General features: G+C 40.4%; 1 protein-coding gene across 1 annotated transcript in view; it reads left to right on the forward strand.

Moving 5' to 3' along the window:
- Nucleotides 1-18,183, forward strand: part of LOC122555067 (cilia- and flagella-associated protein 47-like) — a 451,312-nt gene that overhangs the window by 419,837 nt on the left and 13,292 nt on the right. Inside the window, exon 61 of the mRNA XM_043700727.1 lies at nucleotides 13,366-13,515. Coding sequence (XP_043556662.1) covers nucleotides 13,366-13,515 — 150 coding nt within the window. The remainder of the gene's footprint in view (nucleotides 1-13,365; nucleotides 13,516-18,183) is intronic.

An 18,183-nucleotide genomic window follows, 5' to 3' on the forward strand; every position in this document is an offset into this window, starting at 1 on the left:
TTGGCCTTTCTCCAATTTAGAACTTCAACTTTTAGATCTGGTCTATCCTTTTCCATCACTATTTTAAATCTAATGGAATTATGGTCGCTGGCCCCAAAGTGCTCTCCCACTGCCACCTCAGTCACCTGCCCTGCCTTATTTCCCAAGAGTAGGTCAAGTTTTGCACCTTCTCTGGTAGGTATATCCACATACTGAATCAGAAAATTGTCCTGTACGCACTTAAGAAATTCCTCTCCATCTAACCCTTTAACACTATGGCAGTCCCAATCGATGTTTGGAAAGTTAAAATCTCCTACCATAACTACCCTATTATTCTTACAGATAGCTGAGATCTCCTTACAAGTTTGTTTCTCAATTTCCCTCTGACTATTGGGGGGTCTACAATACAATCCCAATGATGTGATCATCCCTTTCTTATTTCTCAGTTCCACCCAAATAACTTCCCTGGATGTATTTCCGGGAATATCCTCCCTCAGCACAGCTATAATGCTATCCCTTATTAAAAATGCCACGCCCCCTCCTCTCTTGCCTCCCTTTCTATGCTTCCTGTAGCATTTGTATCCTGGAACATTAAGCTGCCAGTCCTGTCCATCCCTGAGCCATGTTTCTGTAATTGCTATGATATCCCAGTCCCATGTTGCTAAACATGCCCTGAGTTCATCTGCCTTCCCTGTTAGGTCCCTTACATTGAAATAAATGCAGTTTAATTTATTAGTCTTATTTTGTCCTTGCCTGCCCTGACTGTTTGAATCACTTCTGTTCTTATCTGTACCCGTCACAGGTCGATCTCTTTCCTCACTATCTCTCTGGGTCCCACCACATCCCCCCCATCTTACTAGTTTAAATCCTCCCAAGCAGTTCTAGCAAATTTCCCTGCCAGTATATTAGTCCCCTTCTAATTTAGGTGCAATCCATCCTTCTTGTACAGGTCACTTCTACCCCAAAAGAGATTCCATTGATCCAAAAATGTGAATCTTTCTCCCATACACCAGCTCCTCAGCCATGCATTCATCTGCTCTATCCTCCTATTCCTGCCCTCACTAGCTCGTAGCACTGGGAGTAATCCAGATATTACTTCCCTTGAGGACCTCCTTTTTAAATTTCTGCCTAACTCTCTGTAATCTCCCTTCAGAATTTCAACCTTTTCCCTTCCAATGTTGTTGGTTCCAATGTGGACAATGACCTCCTGCTGGCCCCTCTCCCCTGTGAGAACATTCTACACCCTCTCTGAGACATCCTTGATCCTGGCACCAGGGAAACAACACACCATTCTGCTTTAATAGAACTTGAGGCTGCAGCTGGATCACTACAAAATGGTAAAAGTCCTGGGGCCAATGGTTTTCCAGCCGAATTTTGTAAAATGTTTTGAAAAATGCTGGCTCCACTTTTGGTAGATGTGTTTGTTGAAGTGTTTAATTCTGGCTCTCTTCCTCAAACTTTAACTCAGGCATCAAGTTCTTTGTTTTTAAAGAAAGCAAAGATCCCTTACTGTGTGATTCATATCATTGTATAAGTCTGCTAAATGTTGACTTTAAATTATGGTCAAAACTATTGGCCCGGCATTTGGAAACCATCCTTCCATCTATCATATCCTTGGATCAAACTGGATTTATTTGCAACGCGCACTCCTTTTTTAATCTTAGGCAGGTATTTAACGTTGTTTACAATTATCCCCCATCCACTTTCCTGAGGCTTTGATATCTTTAGCTGCTGAAAAAGCCTTTGATAGAGTGAAATGGATTTTTTTTTTACTTTGGAGAAATTTGGCTTTGGGGAAAAATTTATTTCTTGGATCAAACTACTCTGCGAATCACCGCACGCCTCTGTTAGGACCAGTAATATGAATTCTGATTTTTTTCCACCTTTATTGTTTCACTAGACAAGGTTGTCCTTTGAGTCCACTGCTGTTTGCCATTGTAATTGAACCTCTGTTTATTGCTCTACAGACTCATCCTGATTTCTCTGGCATTATTAGAAATGGTGTGGAGTTGAAGGTTGCCCTCTCTGCAGATGACCTTTTGCTATTTGTCTCGAACTTATCTCTCTCCATTCCCACCGCACTTTCAGATTTAGAATCTTTCAGTAAGATTTCTGGGTATAAATTCAACTTTGGCAAAATTGAGATATTTGCTATCAATAAGCCTACCAGTGAATACCCACTAGATAATTTACCATTTAAAATTGCCACCTCTTGTTTTGTTTATCATGGTGTACACGTGGCAGATACACTAGGTAATTTGTACATGAAAGATTTTGAACCATTACTGGAGACTTTGAACAATGGTCTCTCCTTAATTTGTCTGTTGCTGCTAGAATATTTTTTTCCATGATTTTCTTATTTATTTCAATGCATTCAAATTTTTCTCCCTGTTTCCGTTAGGTAGATAGTCTCATTCTTGAATTTATTTGGAAGAAGAAAATCTCCTAGGTTATGAAAAGAGTTGTTACAGAGGTCTAAGATACTAGGTGGAATGGCAATGCTGAATATTTTATTTTATTATTAGGCAGCAAACATTAGAAATTTGAACTATTGGCTCCAATATGAGAATGTAGGGGAATGGGTTTGGGTGGGTTGCTCTTCGGAGGGTCGGTGTGGACTTGTTGGGCTGAAGGGCCTGTTTCCACACTGTAAGTAATCTAATCAAACCTTGATGCTCTTCCAATTTAGCTGACTGTTGAGGCAAATTCCACCCATCCAGTAACATTAAAGGCTTTATTTCAATACCTCTCCTTTCTTCAACCTCTATTTACATGAACAGTGTAATTGTTTTATCCTGTCTTAAAGTTTGGTTTCAATTTAGGCACCTCTTTGGCTTTCAGTCATTTTTTGGCAGCAAATCATATTTGTCCCCCATCTTTGGTGGACAGTGCCTTTTCTGGTTGGGCTAAATTAGGAATAAAAACTGTGAAAGATTCATGTGTCGATGCATTTTTGCATCTTTTCAACAATTAGTTGATACGTTTTCACATCCTAAAAGCCACTTCTTTAGATACCTCTAAGTTCACAGCTTTGTCCATAGTTTATTTCAGGTTTTTCTCATCCTTACTCATGATTCTGATTTTGATATCTTTCTAAAACCGCTTTCTTCTTTAAAGGGGCTATTTCAGCTATTTATTCAAACATCCATAAAGTATGCTCAGATTGTCTCGATTCTGTTAAATCTATCTGGGAGGCAGATCTGGAAGAGGTAATTCTGGGTGATGTGTGGGATGAGACTTTACAAAGGGCACACAGATCTTCTATCGGTGCAAAACACTGTTTTAGTTATGCAAGATTCTACACCGCGCCCACTACACCAAAGCTCAACTTGCAAACATATTTGAGGAGGTGTCTCCGTCCTGTGATCGGTGTCAACAGACTCCAGCAAATTATATGCACATGTTCTGGCTTTGCCCTTCTCTTAGTAGATATTGGACTGATATTTTTGACACCTTATCTAAAGTATCTGGTGAAAATCTTACTCCTAATGATATTACCACTTTGTTTGGGGTGTCACCCTCTTTACCTAATCTTCCTTCCTCTAAAAAATACATGATATCATTCACTACCATATTGGCCAGAAGATGGATACTGTCAAAATGGAAATCCCTAATTCCGCTTACTCATACACACTGGAATAGAGATGTGTTATACTTTCTTAAATTAGAAAAAGATTAGATTATCCTTATCTGGCTCCTCTAACAACTTTACAAAAATCTGGAACCCTTTTCTTTCATATGCTAAGGCTGTTGTCTTTTTAACTGTTCTAGACTGAGGTATCTAAGATTGTGGCAATTTTTTTTTCTTTTCGTTTTCTTTTGTTATGTAGTTATCTTACTTCTGGTCTCATTTATTATGGTTTTATGCTTTGTAAATGTTTATATTTATTATGGTTGCATGTCATTCTTTTCTTTATATTTTTGGGGGAGGTATGTGCCGTGGGGAGGGTGATCAGGGATTTGTTTACTGTTGTTTATTGCTTGCGATTGCACCTTGTACTGATGTCATTTTTTGAAGAAAAATCAATTCTAAAAATATGCAACGATGGTTCAATTTTTTTTAAAAAGTGACTTTGGTTGCAGACCAGCATTTCAACAATCTGGTGAATATTTTCAGAGTATGTGGTTTTTATTCGAAGAGTATTTGCATATTTATCTTCCTCTTAACCATTTTGCATGTTATGCTTTAACCTGGCCTTGTGCAGTTGAGGCATGACTTCAAGTTCCTTGTATTCTATTCTCTTGATATATATGGCAATATTCTATTAGCCTAAGTTTGTTTGTATCTCCACTGTATCTAGCTTTGTATCACTTACTGACCACAGGAGGCCATTAGATCTGTTATGATCCTTTTGGCAGTTCTTAATTTTCAGATTTCCAGAGTTTACTGACCTGTGTTCCTACTGCTACTGTTTACTAAGAATGATTATTGAGGATATTGTATCCCATGTGATAGCTTGGCATATCTTCTACCGCCCACCAACATTACTAATTAATTACTAACCACCAGCTTGGCATCATCAAAATTGACCCCTCCATCTGCTGTGTGAGAAAACTCGCTGTTGGCCCTGGTGCTCATTTTGCAAATGTTTAAATTTCAGCAATCATTTTTATGCAGTTCACATTAAGGTACAACCTGCATTTAAAGAGCAGTAGGCTTGTTAGATCAAACATTACTGCTAAGGCTTTGTATTGTGTATAAAGTTTGGCAACAGCACTGAGGAGCAGATAGCACTACCAGAGACATACCGGTTAACTCACATTCAGATGGAAGTAGCAAGTATCTGTATTTTGTTTGTTGCCTAGTTTGTATGATCACAACTCATATGTCCAAAAATATTTTTAACTTTGTACACCCCAGTCCAACACCAGCACCCCCAAACCAAAAATAATTGTGCTATCCAAATTCTAGCCAGACCTGTTTTGCTTGATTTGAACCTTTTAGCTGACAATACATTTGCTTACATACAATTTGTAAAACGTTCATCCCCAACAATACACAGAGCATTATTCCTCAAAATTGGGTATGTAAACTTAATCATCTTACAATAACAGTGATTTGAAGTGCCAATCTGAAGAGAAAAGTCAAATCTTTTGAAATAAACATTTGCTCAGGTAGTGGCTCTATCTTGCCAAAAACAGATATGTACAGCCAGATTTAGCCATCATTTTTGAAGGTGGGAGTTTCTGACACTGGAGAAATAGAATCATTCCTTTCATTACCAAACCAGTGGCTTATCTAAGGTGGATATTCAAAATCGTTTTGCTCACCAGGGGATTCACTTGATTTGCCACCACAACTCTCTCAAGTCAAAGTTAGCTCAGAGAAGTATTTGAAATATTGTTTTGGGTCCATACCTCAGGAAGGATGGACTGACTGTGGAGCGTCTTCAGAGGAGGTTCATAAGAATGGCCCCAGGAATGAAAGACTTAACATATGAGGAACGTTTGAGGATTCTGGGTCTGTGCTTGATGGATTTTAGAAGAATGAGAGGTAATCTAATTGAACCTTACAGAATACTAAATGGCCTGCTCAGTGTGACTGTTTGGAAGATACTTCAATTGGTAGGAGAGACTAGCACCCAAGGACACAGCCTTAGAGTAAAGGGAAGACCTTTTAGAACGGATATAAGGAGAGTGGTGAATTTATGGAATTCACTGCCACTGCGATAGCTTCTTGAGTATCAAGGGGATCAAGGGTTACAGGGAGAATGGGGTGGAGAAATTTACCAGCCATGATTGAATGGTGGAGCAGACTCAGTGGATTGAATGGCCTAATTTCTGCTTCTAAGTCTTATTGTCTTATGATCTTAAAACTATTTTTCTGATAAAGAGTCATCTAGACTCAACGTTAGCTTGCTGTGTTTCTATGGATGCTGACTGACCTGCTGTGATTTTCAGCATTTTTCATTTTCAGTACAGATTCCAGCATCTGCAGTATTTTGCTCCTACTTTTCTCTGTCTCCTTTATAGCGTCATAGGGTCACAGAGATGTACAGCACAGAAACAGACCCTTCGGTCCAACTCGTCCAGGCCGACAAGGTATCCTAAATTTCCATTTCTATTTCCATTTGCCAGCATTTGGCTCATATCCCTCTAAGCCCTTCCTGTTCATGTACCCATCTAGATGCCTTTTAAATGTTGTAATTGTAACAGCCTCTACCACTTCCTCTGGCAGCTGTTTTCATACACGCGCCACTCTCTGCATGAAAATGTTGCCCCTTAGGTCCCTTTTTAATCTTTCCCCTCTCACCTTAAACTCATGCTGTCTTGTTTTGTGCTCCCCCACCCAGGGTAAAAGACCTAGGCTGTTCGCCCCATCCATTCCCCTCATGATTTTATGAACCTCTATGAGGTCATCCCTCAACCATTGAAGCACCAGGGAAAATAGCCCCAGCCTATTCAGCCTCTCCCTATAGATCAAACCCTCCATGCCTTGCAACATCTTTTATAAATGTTTTCTGAACCCTTTCAAGTTTCACAACATCTTTTCTGTAACAGGGAGACGAGAATTGCACACAGTGTTCTAAAAGTGGCCTAACCAATGTCCTGTACAGCTACAACATGACCTCCCAACTCCTATACTCAATGCACTGACCAATAAAGGAAAGTGTACCAAATGTATTGTTCATTATCCTGTCTACCTGCAAGGAATTGTGACCTGCATTCCAAGGTCTCTTTGTTTGGCAACACAACCCAGGACCTTACCATTAAGTGGATACGTCCTACCCTGATTTGCCTTTCCAAAATGCAGCACCTCACACTTATGTAAATTAAACTCCATTTGCCACTCCTCAGTCTACCAGCCCATCTGATCAAGATCCCATTTTACTCTGAGGTTACTTTCTTTGCTGTCCACTACACCTCCAATCTGGGTGTCATCTGCAAACTTCCTAACAATACCTTCTATGTTTACATAAATGACAAAAAGCAGTGGACCTAGCACCAATCATCAGAGAGTGAATCTTTTCCAAATAGGCAATAATAGGAACATGCAGGTACTTAAAAAGTCTCAAATGCTCAGGCCCATATTTTCTGATGCCCAGACATCCATTATTCCACCAAAGTAGAGTCTGAAGGAATTATCGAGGAAATTTGAAGATTCCGCTGTGCAGTCCCCTATTGCTGGAAACCTCGAGGCTTTCAACAGTTCCAATGAAATTAAGCAAAATAGTTACTCAGGAAAAGTTAGACCAGTAAACACATAGTCTAACTCCTGAGTCACTATTAAACTGACAATACTTACATTTCTTTTTTACAAAAGTATGCTTTCTTTATAAAAAAAGTTTACACACGTACACAGTCAACAGAGCACTTCACATCTGTACAGTTTTTACATATGGAGAACAAACAAACCAACCCAAGGCATTTTCTTAATTGTATAAGACTATATTTACATAATTTGAGGAATGGGAGGATCTGATAACTGAATGGACCCCTTATAACTTCGGTAGAAAGACCTTAGATGGTGATCTTGCCCCGCCCCACCCCACTGTAACCTGACAGCAAGTGTTAGTGTGTCCCTCAGCAAGTAGCCCTGGGCCTTGGAATGTGCCACTCTGCAACACTCAGTCGCGGTCACTCCTTGTTCTGGAAGATCAACAAGTTTTGGGAAGACCAAAGAGCATCTTTATAGCATCATAGAGATGTACAGCATGGAAACAGACCCTTCAGTCCAACTTGTCCATGCTGATCAGATATCCCAACCCAATCTATTCCCACCTGCCAGCACCCAGCCCATATCCCTCCAAACCCTTCCTATTCATATACCCATCCAGATGCCTTTTAAACGTTGCAATTGTACTAGCCTCCACCACTTCCTCTGGCAGTTTATTCTATACACAGACCACCCTCTGCGTGAAAACGTTGCCCCTTGGTTCTCTTTTATATCTTTCCCCTCTCATCCTAAATCTATACCGTCTAGTTCTGGTGTCCCCGACCCAGGGAAAAGACGTTGCCATTTATTCTATTCATGGCCTTCATGATTTTATAAACCTCTATAAAAGTCATTGAGTTGTTGATCCTCCAGGCACAGTTCATGTTTGCCTCGGTATGTGTTCCGGGGAACAGACTGCAGAGCACAGAATCCCACATCGCAGAGTTGCTTAGACTGACCTCACCAAAAACTGTTGCATCTTTCATTAGACTTCCTTTGTAAAGGGACATTCCAGCAGGACATGTGTGACAGTCTTTATCACCCCACAACCATTTTGAGCGCAGTATGTGGTGGCACAGACCAACCAAGCTGACATGAAGGATCTCAGAGATAGAGCCCTTCTCACCACCAGCCAAGCGATGTCCTAGTGCTTGTTGGGAAGTTCTGGTGTTGAGGCATTCTGTCAAATGACTTTGACAGTCTGCACAGCGAACCACCCTGTCTTTTTCCTGCAGAGTCTCAGGGATGTTGCGTGCTGACCACGTCCGGATGGACTTGTGGTCACAGGTGTTTTACTTTGCAAATTTCTCTTTAAAGGACAGGTGAGACAGAACAGTTCAAACACTTGGAGCATTCCCAGGCTCCAAGGGAAGTTCCATCGTTTGCAACAGAGGACAGGTAAACCTCGGTATGTAGTGATACACCGTGTTTGTGTACTAAGGATGTATGCGCAGCTTGATGCAGCCACAGAAAGGTGAGGGCAGCATTTTGTACGTTCTTCTCCCCCTTATCTAGAACTTTGTACATGGTCCAACTTAGACCCGAGATGGCTCGGGTCCCTGCAACAGTGCAGGTTCAGGGAATGTTCCAGACCTGCACCACATACAATAACAGAGAGAGTGCCTCACACCTGATGACCAGGTTTTTTTCCCACAGTGGAGAGGGAACAGCACTCCCCAAAGCCTAGTTTCTGCCTTAGCTTAGGGATATGCTCCTCCCAAATTTTCCAACCCAAACAAAACCCCCCTGAAAGCTACCAGAATCAAAAGTACAGCTCTGCATTTCTGAAGGAGGCCTGTGCGAAAGGTACTCTCAGATACACAACACTTCTGTATTTTATAAACACAAAGGGCTGGAATGGGAATCTGCATGAGATTGCCATTCCTTGCAAAATTTGGCCCAATATTTTGACTAAGATAGCAAGATAAATTAGCTTACATTTGAGAAATTAGAAATTTGCATTTTACTTATTATAACCAAGAATCATGGGAAAATGGCTGTTCCCACAGTAAAATTTGCTTAATGCTCTTTTGCATATTTAAAGTTAAATAAAGCAGCTGTCAGTAGAGTTATTTCAATCAGTTCCCAGAAAAAGGAGTAAATGTCCTTGGGTTCCTTGTCACGATTCCTGAGTCACACTATAATTTAATTAGAAATTGGCCAGTAACTGATGCATCCGGAATCATGGAGGTCAACTTATGAGAATGATTAATGATACAGAATCCAAGAACTGTGCAACTCACTTCTGGAAGTGAGTTGAACTCATTTGAAAAATTGAGTTTGCAGTATTTTGATTTGCTGGCAAAACTCAAAGTGACATCCCACATTCATACTGACGACACACAGTTCTCCCTCACTACTTTCTCATTCTCATTACTGTTAATTTTATATTAATTGTATTCGATTCTATACAGATGGTGGGGATTAAGTGTTGATTCATTTGAATTCCTATGAAAAGACCCAAGTTCTGTTAGGAGATGCGTGCTTGTAATGTGTAATCACAAATAAAAGTGTGTAAACACTGATTGCAATTAAAACCATAAGGCCATAAGACATAGGAGCAGTATTAAGCCATTGGCTCAGAATCTGCTCTGCCATTTGTTCATGATTGATATGTTTCTCAACCACATTGTTCTGCCTTCATCCCACACACTCGATCACCTCACTGATCAGGAATCTATCTATCTCTGTCTAAAATATACTCGATGACTTGGCCTCCGCAACCCTCTGCAGCAATGAGTTCCACATGCTATTTGGTGTACCAAGATCCTTTAAGCAGCTGCACAGCCAAAATGCTTAGAGGGAACGTTGAATGCAGCAACTTTGCACTTTGGTAGGAAGTGAAGGGACTATTTTTTAAATGGCCTCAGAAATCTGAAGCACAAAGGGATTTAGGAGTCCTGGTTCAGGATTCTCTTGAGGTTAAGTAGCAGGTTCAGTTGGCACTTAACAGGCAAATGTAACGTTAGCAATCATTTTAAGAGCTTTAGAATACAAGAGCAGAGAGGTTCTGCTCAGGCTGTCGAGGACTCTGGTATTTGGAATATTATGAGCAGATTTGGGCCCAATATCTCAGGAAGGATATGCTGGCATTGAATGGAGTCCAGGTAATATCTACAAGAATGATCCTGTGCTGAAGGGCTTGTCAATGAGGAGCAGTTAATGACTCTGTCTGTACGTGATTGAGAAGGCTGATGGTGAATTTAATTGAAACTGACAGAATACTGAGAGACCTGGATAGAGTGGACATGGAGGAAACATTTACACGAGTAGGCAACAGTAGGATACAAGGGCCCAGACTCAGTGAAGGGACGATCCTTTAGAACTGAGATGAGGAGGAATTTCTTCAGCCAGAGGGTGGTGAATCTCCTAACTTGTCCAAGTCTTTCTGCAGCGTCTCCGTTTCCTCAACACTACCTGCCTCTGCCCATCTTTGTTTCATCTGCAAAATGCCCTCAGTTCCTTCATTGATATTGTTCATGTATAATGTGAATAGTTGTGATCCCAACAATGCTTCCTGTGGAACTCTACGAGTCACTTCCTGCCATCCTGAAAAAGACACCTTTATCCCAACTCCTTGCCCTCTGCCAGTCAGCCAATCCTCTATCTATGCCAGTTCTGTGTTTTTTTGATCAACTTTCTGAATTGTAGCATGTCCAAATTATTACACAATCGATTAGATTCCCTATAGTGTGGAAACAGGCCCTTCGGCCCAACTAGCAATTTAGCATGATCAATTCACCTAACCTGCACGTCTTTGTACTGTGGGAGGAAACCGGAGTACCCGGAGGAAACCCACGCAGACAGCCGCCCAAGGCTGGAATCAAACCCAGGTCCCTGGCACTATGAGGTAGTAGTGCTAACCACTGAGCCATCATGCTGCCCAATCCTGCCCCGGGGAAACGTCTCTGGCTATTGACTCTATCCATGCCTCTCATTACCTTGTATACCTCGATCAGGTCACCTCTCTTCCTCCTCCTGTCCAGAGAGAAAAGTCCAAGCTTAATCAACCTCTCTCCATAAGACAAGCCCTGCACCATGTAACATCCAGGACTGATAAGCAATAATATCCTTCAATTAAAAATTTGCAATTCTGAACTCTCTTCTGTGTTGAGTTTCTGCAGTAAACACATGCTCATACAGAGGGACTCCACTTCTTTACCCTTTTATAAATGACTTGGATGAGGAGATTGAGGGGTGGCTTAGTATATTTGCAGACGGCACAAAAGTTGGAGGTGCTGTTGATAGTATTGAGGGCTATTGCAGGCTGCAGCGTGACATTGACAGGATGCAGAGTGGGCTGAAAAATGGCAGGTAGAGTTGCACCTGGATCAATGCGAAGTGATGCATTTTGGAAGGTCAAACATGAATGCTGAATATAGGATTAAAGGCAGGATTCTTGGCAGTATGGAAGAACAAAGGAACCTTGGTGTTCAAGTGCATAGTTCTCTCAAAGTTGCTACCCAAGTGGATAGAGTTGTTAAGAAAGCATATGGTGTTTGGCTTTCATTAATGGGGGATCGTGTTTAAGAGCCGTGAGGTTTTGCTGCAGCTCTACAATCCCTGGTGAGACCACACTTGGAATATTGTGTCTAGTTCTGGTCGCCCTACTATAGGAAAGATTTAGAGGCTTTGGAGAGCGTGCAAAGAAGGTTTACCAGGATGCTGCCTGAACAGAGGTTGATTAAGCTTGGACTTTTCCCTCTGGAGAGGAGGAGGAAGAGAGGTAACCATTGAGGTGACCCGGTGATCTCTTTTCAAGTCAGGATGGTGAGTGGCTTGGAGGGGAACTTGCAAGTTGTGGTGTTCCCATCTATCTGTTGCCCTTGTCCTTCTAGATGGAAGCGGTCGTGGGTTTTGAGGGTGTTTTCTGATCATCTTTGGTGAATTTCTGCAGTACATCTTGTGGATGGTACACACTACTGCTACTGAGCATCAGTGATGGAGGGAGTGGATGTTTGTGGATGTAGTGTTAATCAAGCAAGCTGCTTTGTCCTGGATGGTGTCAAGCTTCTTGAGTATTGTTGGGGCAGCACTTATCCAGGCAAATGGGGAGTATTCTATCACACTCCTGACATGTGCCTTGTAGGTGGTGGACAGGCTTTGTGATACCCGCCGCAGTATTCCTAGCCTCTGACCCGCTCTTGTAGCCAGTGGTGAGTTCAGTTGAGTTCCTGGTTAATTATAATCCCCAGGATATTGACAGTAGGGGATTCAGTGGTGGTAGCACCAATGAATGTGAACGGGTGCTGGTTAGATTGTCTCTAATTCGTGATGGTCCGAGCCAAGCAAGAATGTTACTTGCCACTTGTCAGCCCAAACCTGGATATTGTCCAGGTTTTGTTGCATTTGGATACAGACAACCTTGGTGTCTGAGGAGTTATGAATGGTGCTGAGCATTGTGCAACATCAGCAAGTATCCCCACTTCTGACCATATGATGGAGGGAAGGTCACTGGTGAAGCAATTGAGGTTGTTGGGTCTAGGATGCTACCCTGAGGAACTCCTGCAGAGATGTCCTGGGACTGAGATGACTGGTGGCAGCTGTGGAGGGGGAGTGGTTGGGGGAGGGAGGGAGAGAGAGAGAAAGAGAGAGGAACAGAGAAAGAGCTCTCATTTTGAATCCAATGTGCCATCTTCAGAGATTGCTGTGCTTCTTTTCTGCCTGTCTCTGGGGTCAGACTCAATCATTCAAAGTCTTGGCAACTTGTTTGATCCTGATCTGAGCTTCTGACCCTATATTCTCTTCATTACTAGGTCCACCTACTTCTACCTCCATAGTATTATCCATGTTAACTGTTGCGGGGGCTCAGCATTCCTCTAAACCTGATCATTTCAATATTTTCCTGGCCAACCTCCCACTTCGCTTCCTCTATAGACTAGAGCTCTTCTAAAATTCTGCTGCTTATTGCTCCTGTACTTGCTGACCTACATTGGCTCTTGATGCAGCAGCACCTCATTAAAAAAATGGAGAAATTGTAAAATCTCTGCATACTCACCTATTCTAAAATTATCTGTGGCTCTGTGTTGAAGTTTGGTTGATATGGGTCCTTAGGACAATTTGTTATGTTGAAGATGTGACATAAATGTGAGTTGTTAAGTACATCTAAACAGTGCTACATATTGATAGGATCTTGAGAATACAAACGTATTTGAAATGCAATCTGACACACTGAAGTTTATTAGGAATCACTTATATAATGAAACCATGAATGCTTTTGTCTTCTGCAGCTGTGATTCGGTGTCAAGCCAGAAACAGGAAAGAAGAAACAATGGAAGTTCATCTGACAGGTGTCGTCCCTGGCTCTTCATGTGATACAACACAGACCCAAACCAAACCCCCTTGTATTTACAATCAAGAGGGTGGTCAGGGCGCCAGTGGTAGGTTACAGAGTATTACAGATTGGCTTTCTTTTCATTTTAAGTTAATGCCTCATCTTGAAAACATTCAAAATAAAGAAGGCTATAAAAAGACACCACTTTCTAACATAGTTGTATTCATTAGATTGCTTTGTAGTTGACTAGCAATTATTATTTAGAATAACCATGACAGAGCAATTTAAAACAGGAACAATAGATACAGCAATGTTAGTGACTCTCATAAAGATCTTTTGTTTCCTGTAAAGTAGCATTTCCTTACTTTACATTTGCAAATACAGTTTAAAATTACTACACTAGTTATGAAGCACTTTGGAATGTCATGTGGCAGAGTATGTTGCACACATGACAGATTAGAGTTGCCTCAGTAATCTTAATGATTAGTCTATAATGTGCTTCTGACTTCATCTTGCAATGGTGCTGAGCAATATTCCTAGTTTCTGCCATAAATTCCATTTATCAACTTGCAGCAGTATTTGGCTCCAGTGAACAGCTTGCCTTGTCTCTCATTGAGCAATGTACCATGTGCTCTCTCATTCCCTGACAAATTTAAAACATACGTGGGTGCTTTCAATTTGTCACTGTAGCTTCAATTATATAACTGGCAGAAATCTAAGTGCATAATATTATAGGACACTATAGCTACTTGAAATCTAAAATAAGAACAGTGCTAGCAGTTCTGGCAGCATCTCTGGAGGAAGAACTGAACTGTTCTGTAGAAGAATTGACTTGAAACGTTAACTCTGTTTCTCTCCGCATAGATGTTGCTAGACCTGCTGGGTTTCTCCAGCAATTTCTGTTTTTACTTTGTTAACACAATACTTCTGGACATCCTGCAAAAACATTTGGTGGGCAATTGGGCGAACCACAAGGAAATTTCCAGCATTGATCTCACAACCTAGGTATCTCAGACATACATGTCCATGATGTCACCTATGCAGAAGAGTCCACCTGGAATGTAGTTGTTCTTGGAAGAGTAAGTGGCAACAGATCTTTCATCTGTGGTGGTTCTATAAACGTGTCTGGTACAATGTTGATTACTTGAAGAATAATGTATCTATTCAACAAAGACCTAATCTACACACTGAAGATACATTTCAATCTGCTCCAGAGAGAACATTTTGGCACATTTTAGAACAGTTCAAAGTCCATAATGGTTCAACTTCAACATCTCTCAATCTATAGAAACATGGAATGTCTTATATTCCTCAAACCGAAGACAAGGAACGAAGATCCCTTTTGATGTTTTTATTTGTTGTCTTACTGTTAAGCTGGTAGAAAAGGAACAGGAGTAAAACATTTAGGTGATCGATCGTGGGTGGCACAGTGGCAGGTTAGGTGAATTGGCCATGCTAAATTGCCCGTAGTGTTAGGTAAGGGGTAAATGTAGGGGTATGGGTGGGTTGCGCTTCGGCGGGTCGGTGTGGACTTGTTGGGCTGAAGGGCCTGTTTCCACACTGTAATGTAATCTAATCTAATCTACTTTTCAATATGATCATCGATGATCAAACACTTCAATGCCTTTTACTCACTGCTTCCCCACAGTCCTGCACTCTGTGGGAATCAGAAATCTTTAAATTTCTATATTAAATATCCACAACGACTGATCTTTCATAGCCCTTTGTGATGCAGAATTTCAAGGGTTCATACTGAATGAGTAAAACAAAAATTCTCCTAATCTAAGATTGAAGTGGCACTCTCCTTGTTATTTAGATAAATTAGCTTTATTTTCACGTCCCGTGGTTCTAGATTGCCCAACCAAGGAAAACATCTTACCTGCATCTGCCAGCTTTATCCCTTTAAGAATTTTGCAAGTTTTAATCAGATCAACTCTCATTTGTTTCAAAATTCTAGTGAATCCAGTCTCCATTTGCCTAATCTCTCTTCATAGAACACTCCTGCATCCTGGAAACAAGTCTGGTGAATCCTCCTTGCACTCTCTCTGTGGCAATAATATTTTTCCTGAGATAGAATCATACAGCATGGAAACAAATCTTTTGGTCCAACCAGTCTATATCAAACATGTTCCCAAACGAAACTAGCCCCAACCTGCCTGTGCTTGGCCCACATCCCTCCAAACCTTTCCTATTCATTTACTTATCCAGATTTTTCATAAATTTTATAACTGTACCATCCACTACTTCCTCTGGCAATTCATTCCATACATGAACCACTCTCTTAGCAAAAAAAGTTGCCCTTGTCCTTTTTTCATCTTTCTCCTCTCACCTTAAAAATATGCCCCCTAGTTTTGAACTCCCCCACTCTTGTCATTCACCTTATCTGTGCCCCTCATGTTTTTATAAACCTCAATAAGGTCAACCCTCAACCTCCAAATTCCAGTGAAAAATGTCCAATCTTTCCAGTCTATTTTTATATCTCAAACCGTCCATTCCCAACAACATCCTGGTAAATCTTTTCTGACTGCTCAAAAGTTTAATAATATCCTTCCTGTAACAAGATGACCAGAATTAATATTACACAATAATCTATTATATGGTCTAACTAAACTCATGTATAATTGAAGCAAGACTCGACTACTCCTGCACTCAAGTTCATTAGACTTCTTAATAGCGTGTTGCATTTGCATGATAACATTCATGACTTATCGATAAGGACAGCTAGGTCTCTTTGTGCACCTGTATTTTCTGACCTCGTATCGTTTAAGACATACTATGCACATCTGTTTCTCCCACAAAAATGGACAATCTCATATTTTTCCACCCATTCACTAAACCTGTCCAAATTGTCCTGTACAATATGTGAAAATATTATGCTTATTCCCCTACACCAATATGTTATAAACAGTTGGCACCCAAGTGCTAATCTTTGGCAACCTGTAATTAATGGGATATAACAATGTGAGAATGACCGTTGTATTCCTATTCTGTTTTCTGTCTGTTAACCAATCATTAATCCGTGCAATACAAAACCTCCTACTCTCTGTACTTTAATCCTTCTAACCTGCTTCTGGTGGAGAGAGTTTTATCAAACATCTTATGAAAATTTATGTGTACTGTATCTATCAACTCTCCTTTATTAATTTTGTTGTTAGCATCTTCAATAATTCCAACAAGTTCATCAAACAAAGTTTTCCATTTGCAATTTGCCCCCAAGATTATTATCAAACCAGGTGTCTATGTATCACAGCCTTTACAATGGGTCCGTAGTTTGCCGTTTTCTCTCTCACTCATTTCTTAAATAGCAAGGTGCCATTTCCAACCGCCCAATCTTATAGAATAATTTCAGAATTTTAAGTATTTTGGAAGATAATCATGAATACATTGATTATCTCTTTAGCAATCTCCTTCAACGTTCTGGGATGTCTATCATCAGGTCCTGGGGATTTATTAACTTTCAGCTCCATTAGTCTCTCCAGTACAATCTTCTTACTAATGCCAATTACCTTTAACTCCTCATTCTCCCTGGCAACTTGGTTTTTTAGTTCTGCAACATTTTTACCATCATTCTCAGTGAAAGTCGACACAGAGAAATCATTTAGTTTCACTGCCATTTCTGTATCCCCATTATAAAGTTTTCTAACTTTGTCTGTATTGGATCGCATTCACTTTAGCCAAATCTTTACTTTTATGTGCCTATAGAAGCTTTTACAGTCTGTTTTTATGTTTTTGTTCAATTACGTTCATATTCTATTCTCCCTTCTCCTGTCAGTTTCTTGATCCTCCTTTGTTATATTCTATAACCTCTCAGTCCTCAGAATTACCACTATTTCTGGCAAATTTATAGGCTGTTACTTTTAATCTAATACAATCCTTAACTTCCTTAATTGTTGGCTACAATGCCCTGACCTTTTGTTGAGTTTTAATATCTTGAAGGAACAGAATTTGCTCTAAGCCACATAACAGATCTGTAAAAATGATTATCAATTTTCTAAATATAGCCAGTGCTTTTTAATATATTTTCCGAATCTACCTGAGCCATTTTATTCGTATTCCCTCCATAATTCCTTCTGAATAAACCACCTTTCCCATATAATGTGAAATTCTATCATAATGTGGTCACTAATCCCTAAGAGTTCTTTTATAATGCGATTATGAATTTGTCCTTTTCCATTACTTAAGATTGGATCTAAAAGAGCATGTTCTTTGTTGACCCCACAACATGTTTCTATAGAAATTAATCCCTAACACACTCCAGAACATGTCCTCTACATCTTTTGCAGATTGAAGTCATTCTTGATAGTTATGTCACCCACGCTAATTGCTTCTGTTATCTTCTTATCAATACCATGTATCATACAAACATGACTACTCAGTTGTCTATAAATAGCTTTCACTAATGGCTCTTCCTCTTGTTGTTTCTTCATTCCACTCAAACAGATTGCCCATATTGTTCTTCTGGTGTGATATTCTCTCTTAGTCATGTACTGATCCCATCCCTTATCATCAGCACAATATCATTTCCTTTTCCCTCTTGTTGGTCATTGAATATCTTTTCATATCCCAGTCCTGATCACCTTGCAGTCATGTTTTTGTGACAATTAGAATCACCATTATATATATATATCTCTATTTGTCCCTTCATATCTTCTTTTTGAAAATGGTGAAGAGCAATTTGCTGATTTGGCATTATTCTGCTTTCAAACCTTAATGATCAACTTTGTTTCACGTACCTTTAGTCTCCCTAGCTTCTGTTACCACTTCTACTTTCTTC

The sequence above is a fragment of the Chiloscyllium plagiosum genome, chromosome 12 (genome assembly GCF_004010195.1).
Source record: "Chiloscyllium plagiosum isolate BGI_BamShark_2017 chromosome 12, ASM401019v2, whole genome shotgun sequence".
In the NCBI taxonomy this organism is placed as follows: Eukaryota; Metazoa; Chordata; class Chondrichthyes; order Orectolobiformes; family Hemiscylliidae; genus Chiloscyllium; species Chiloscyllium plagiosum.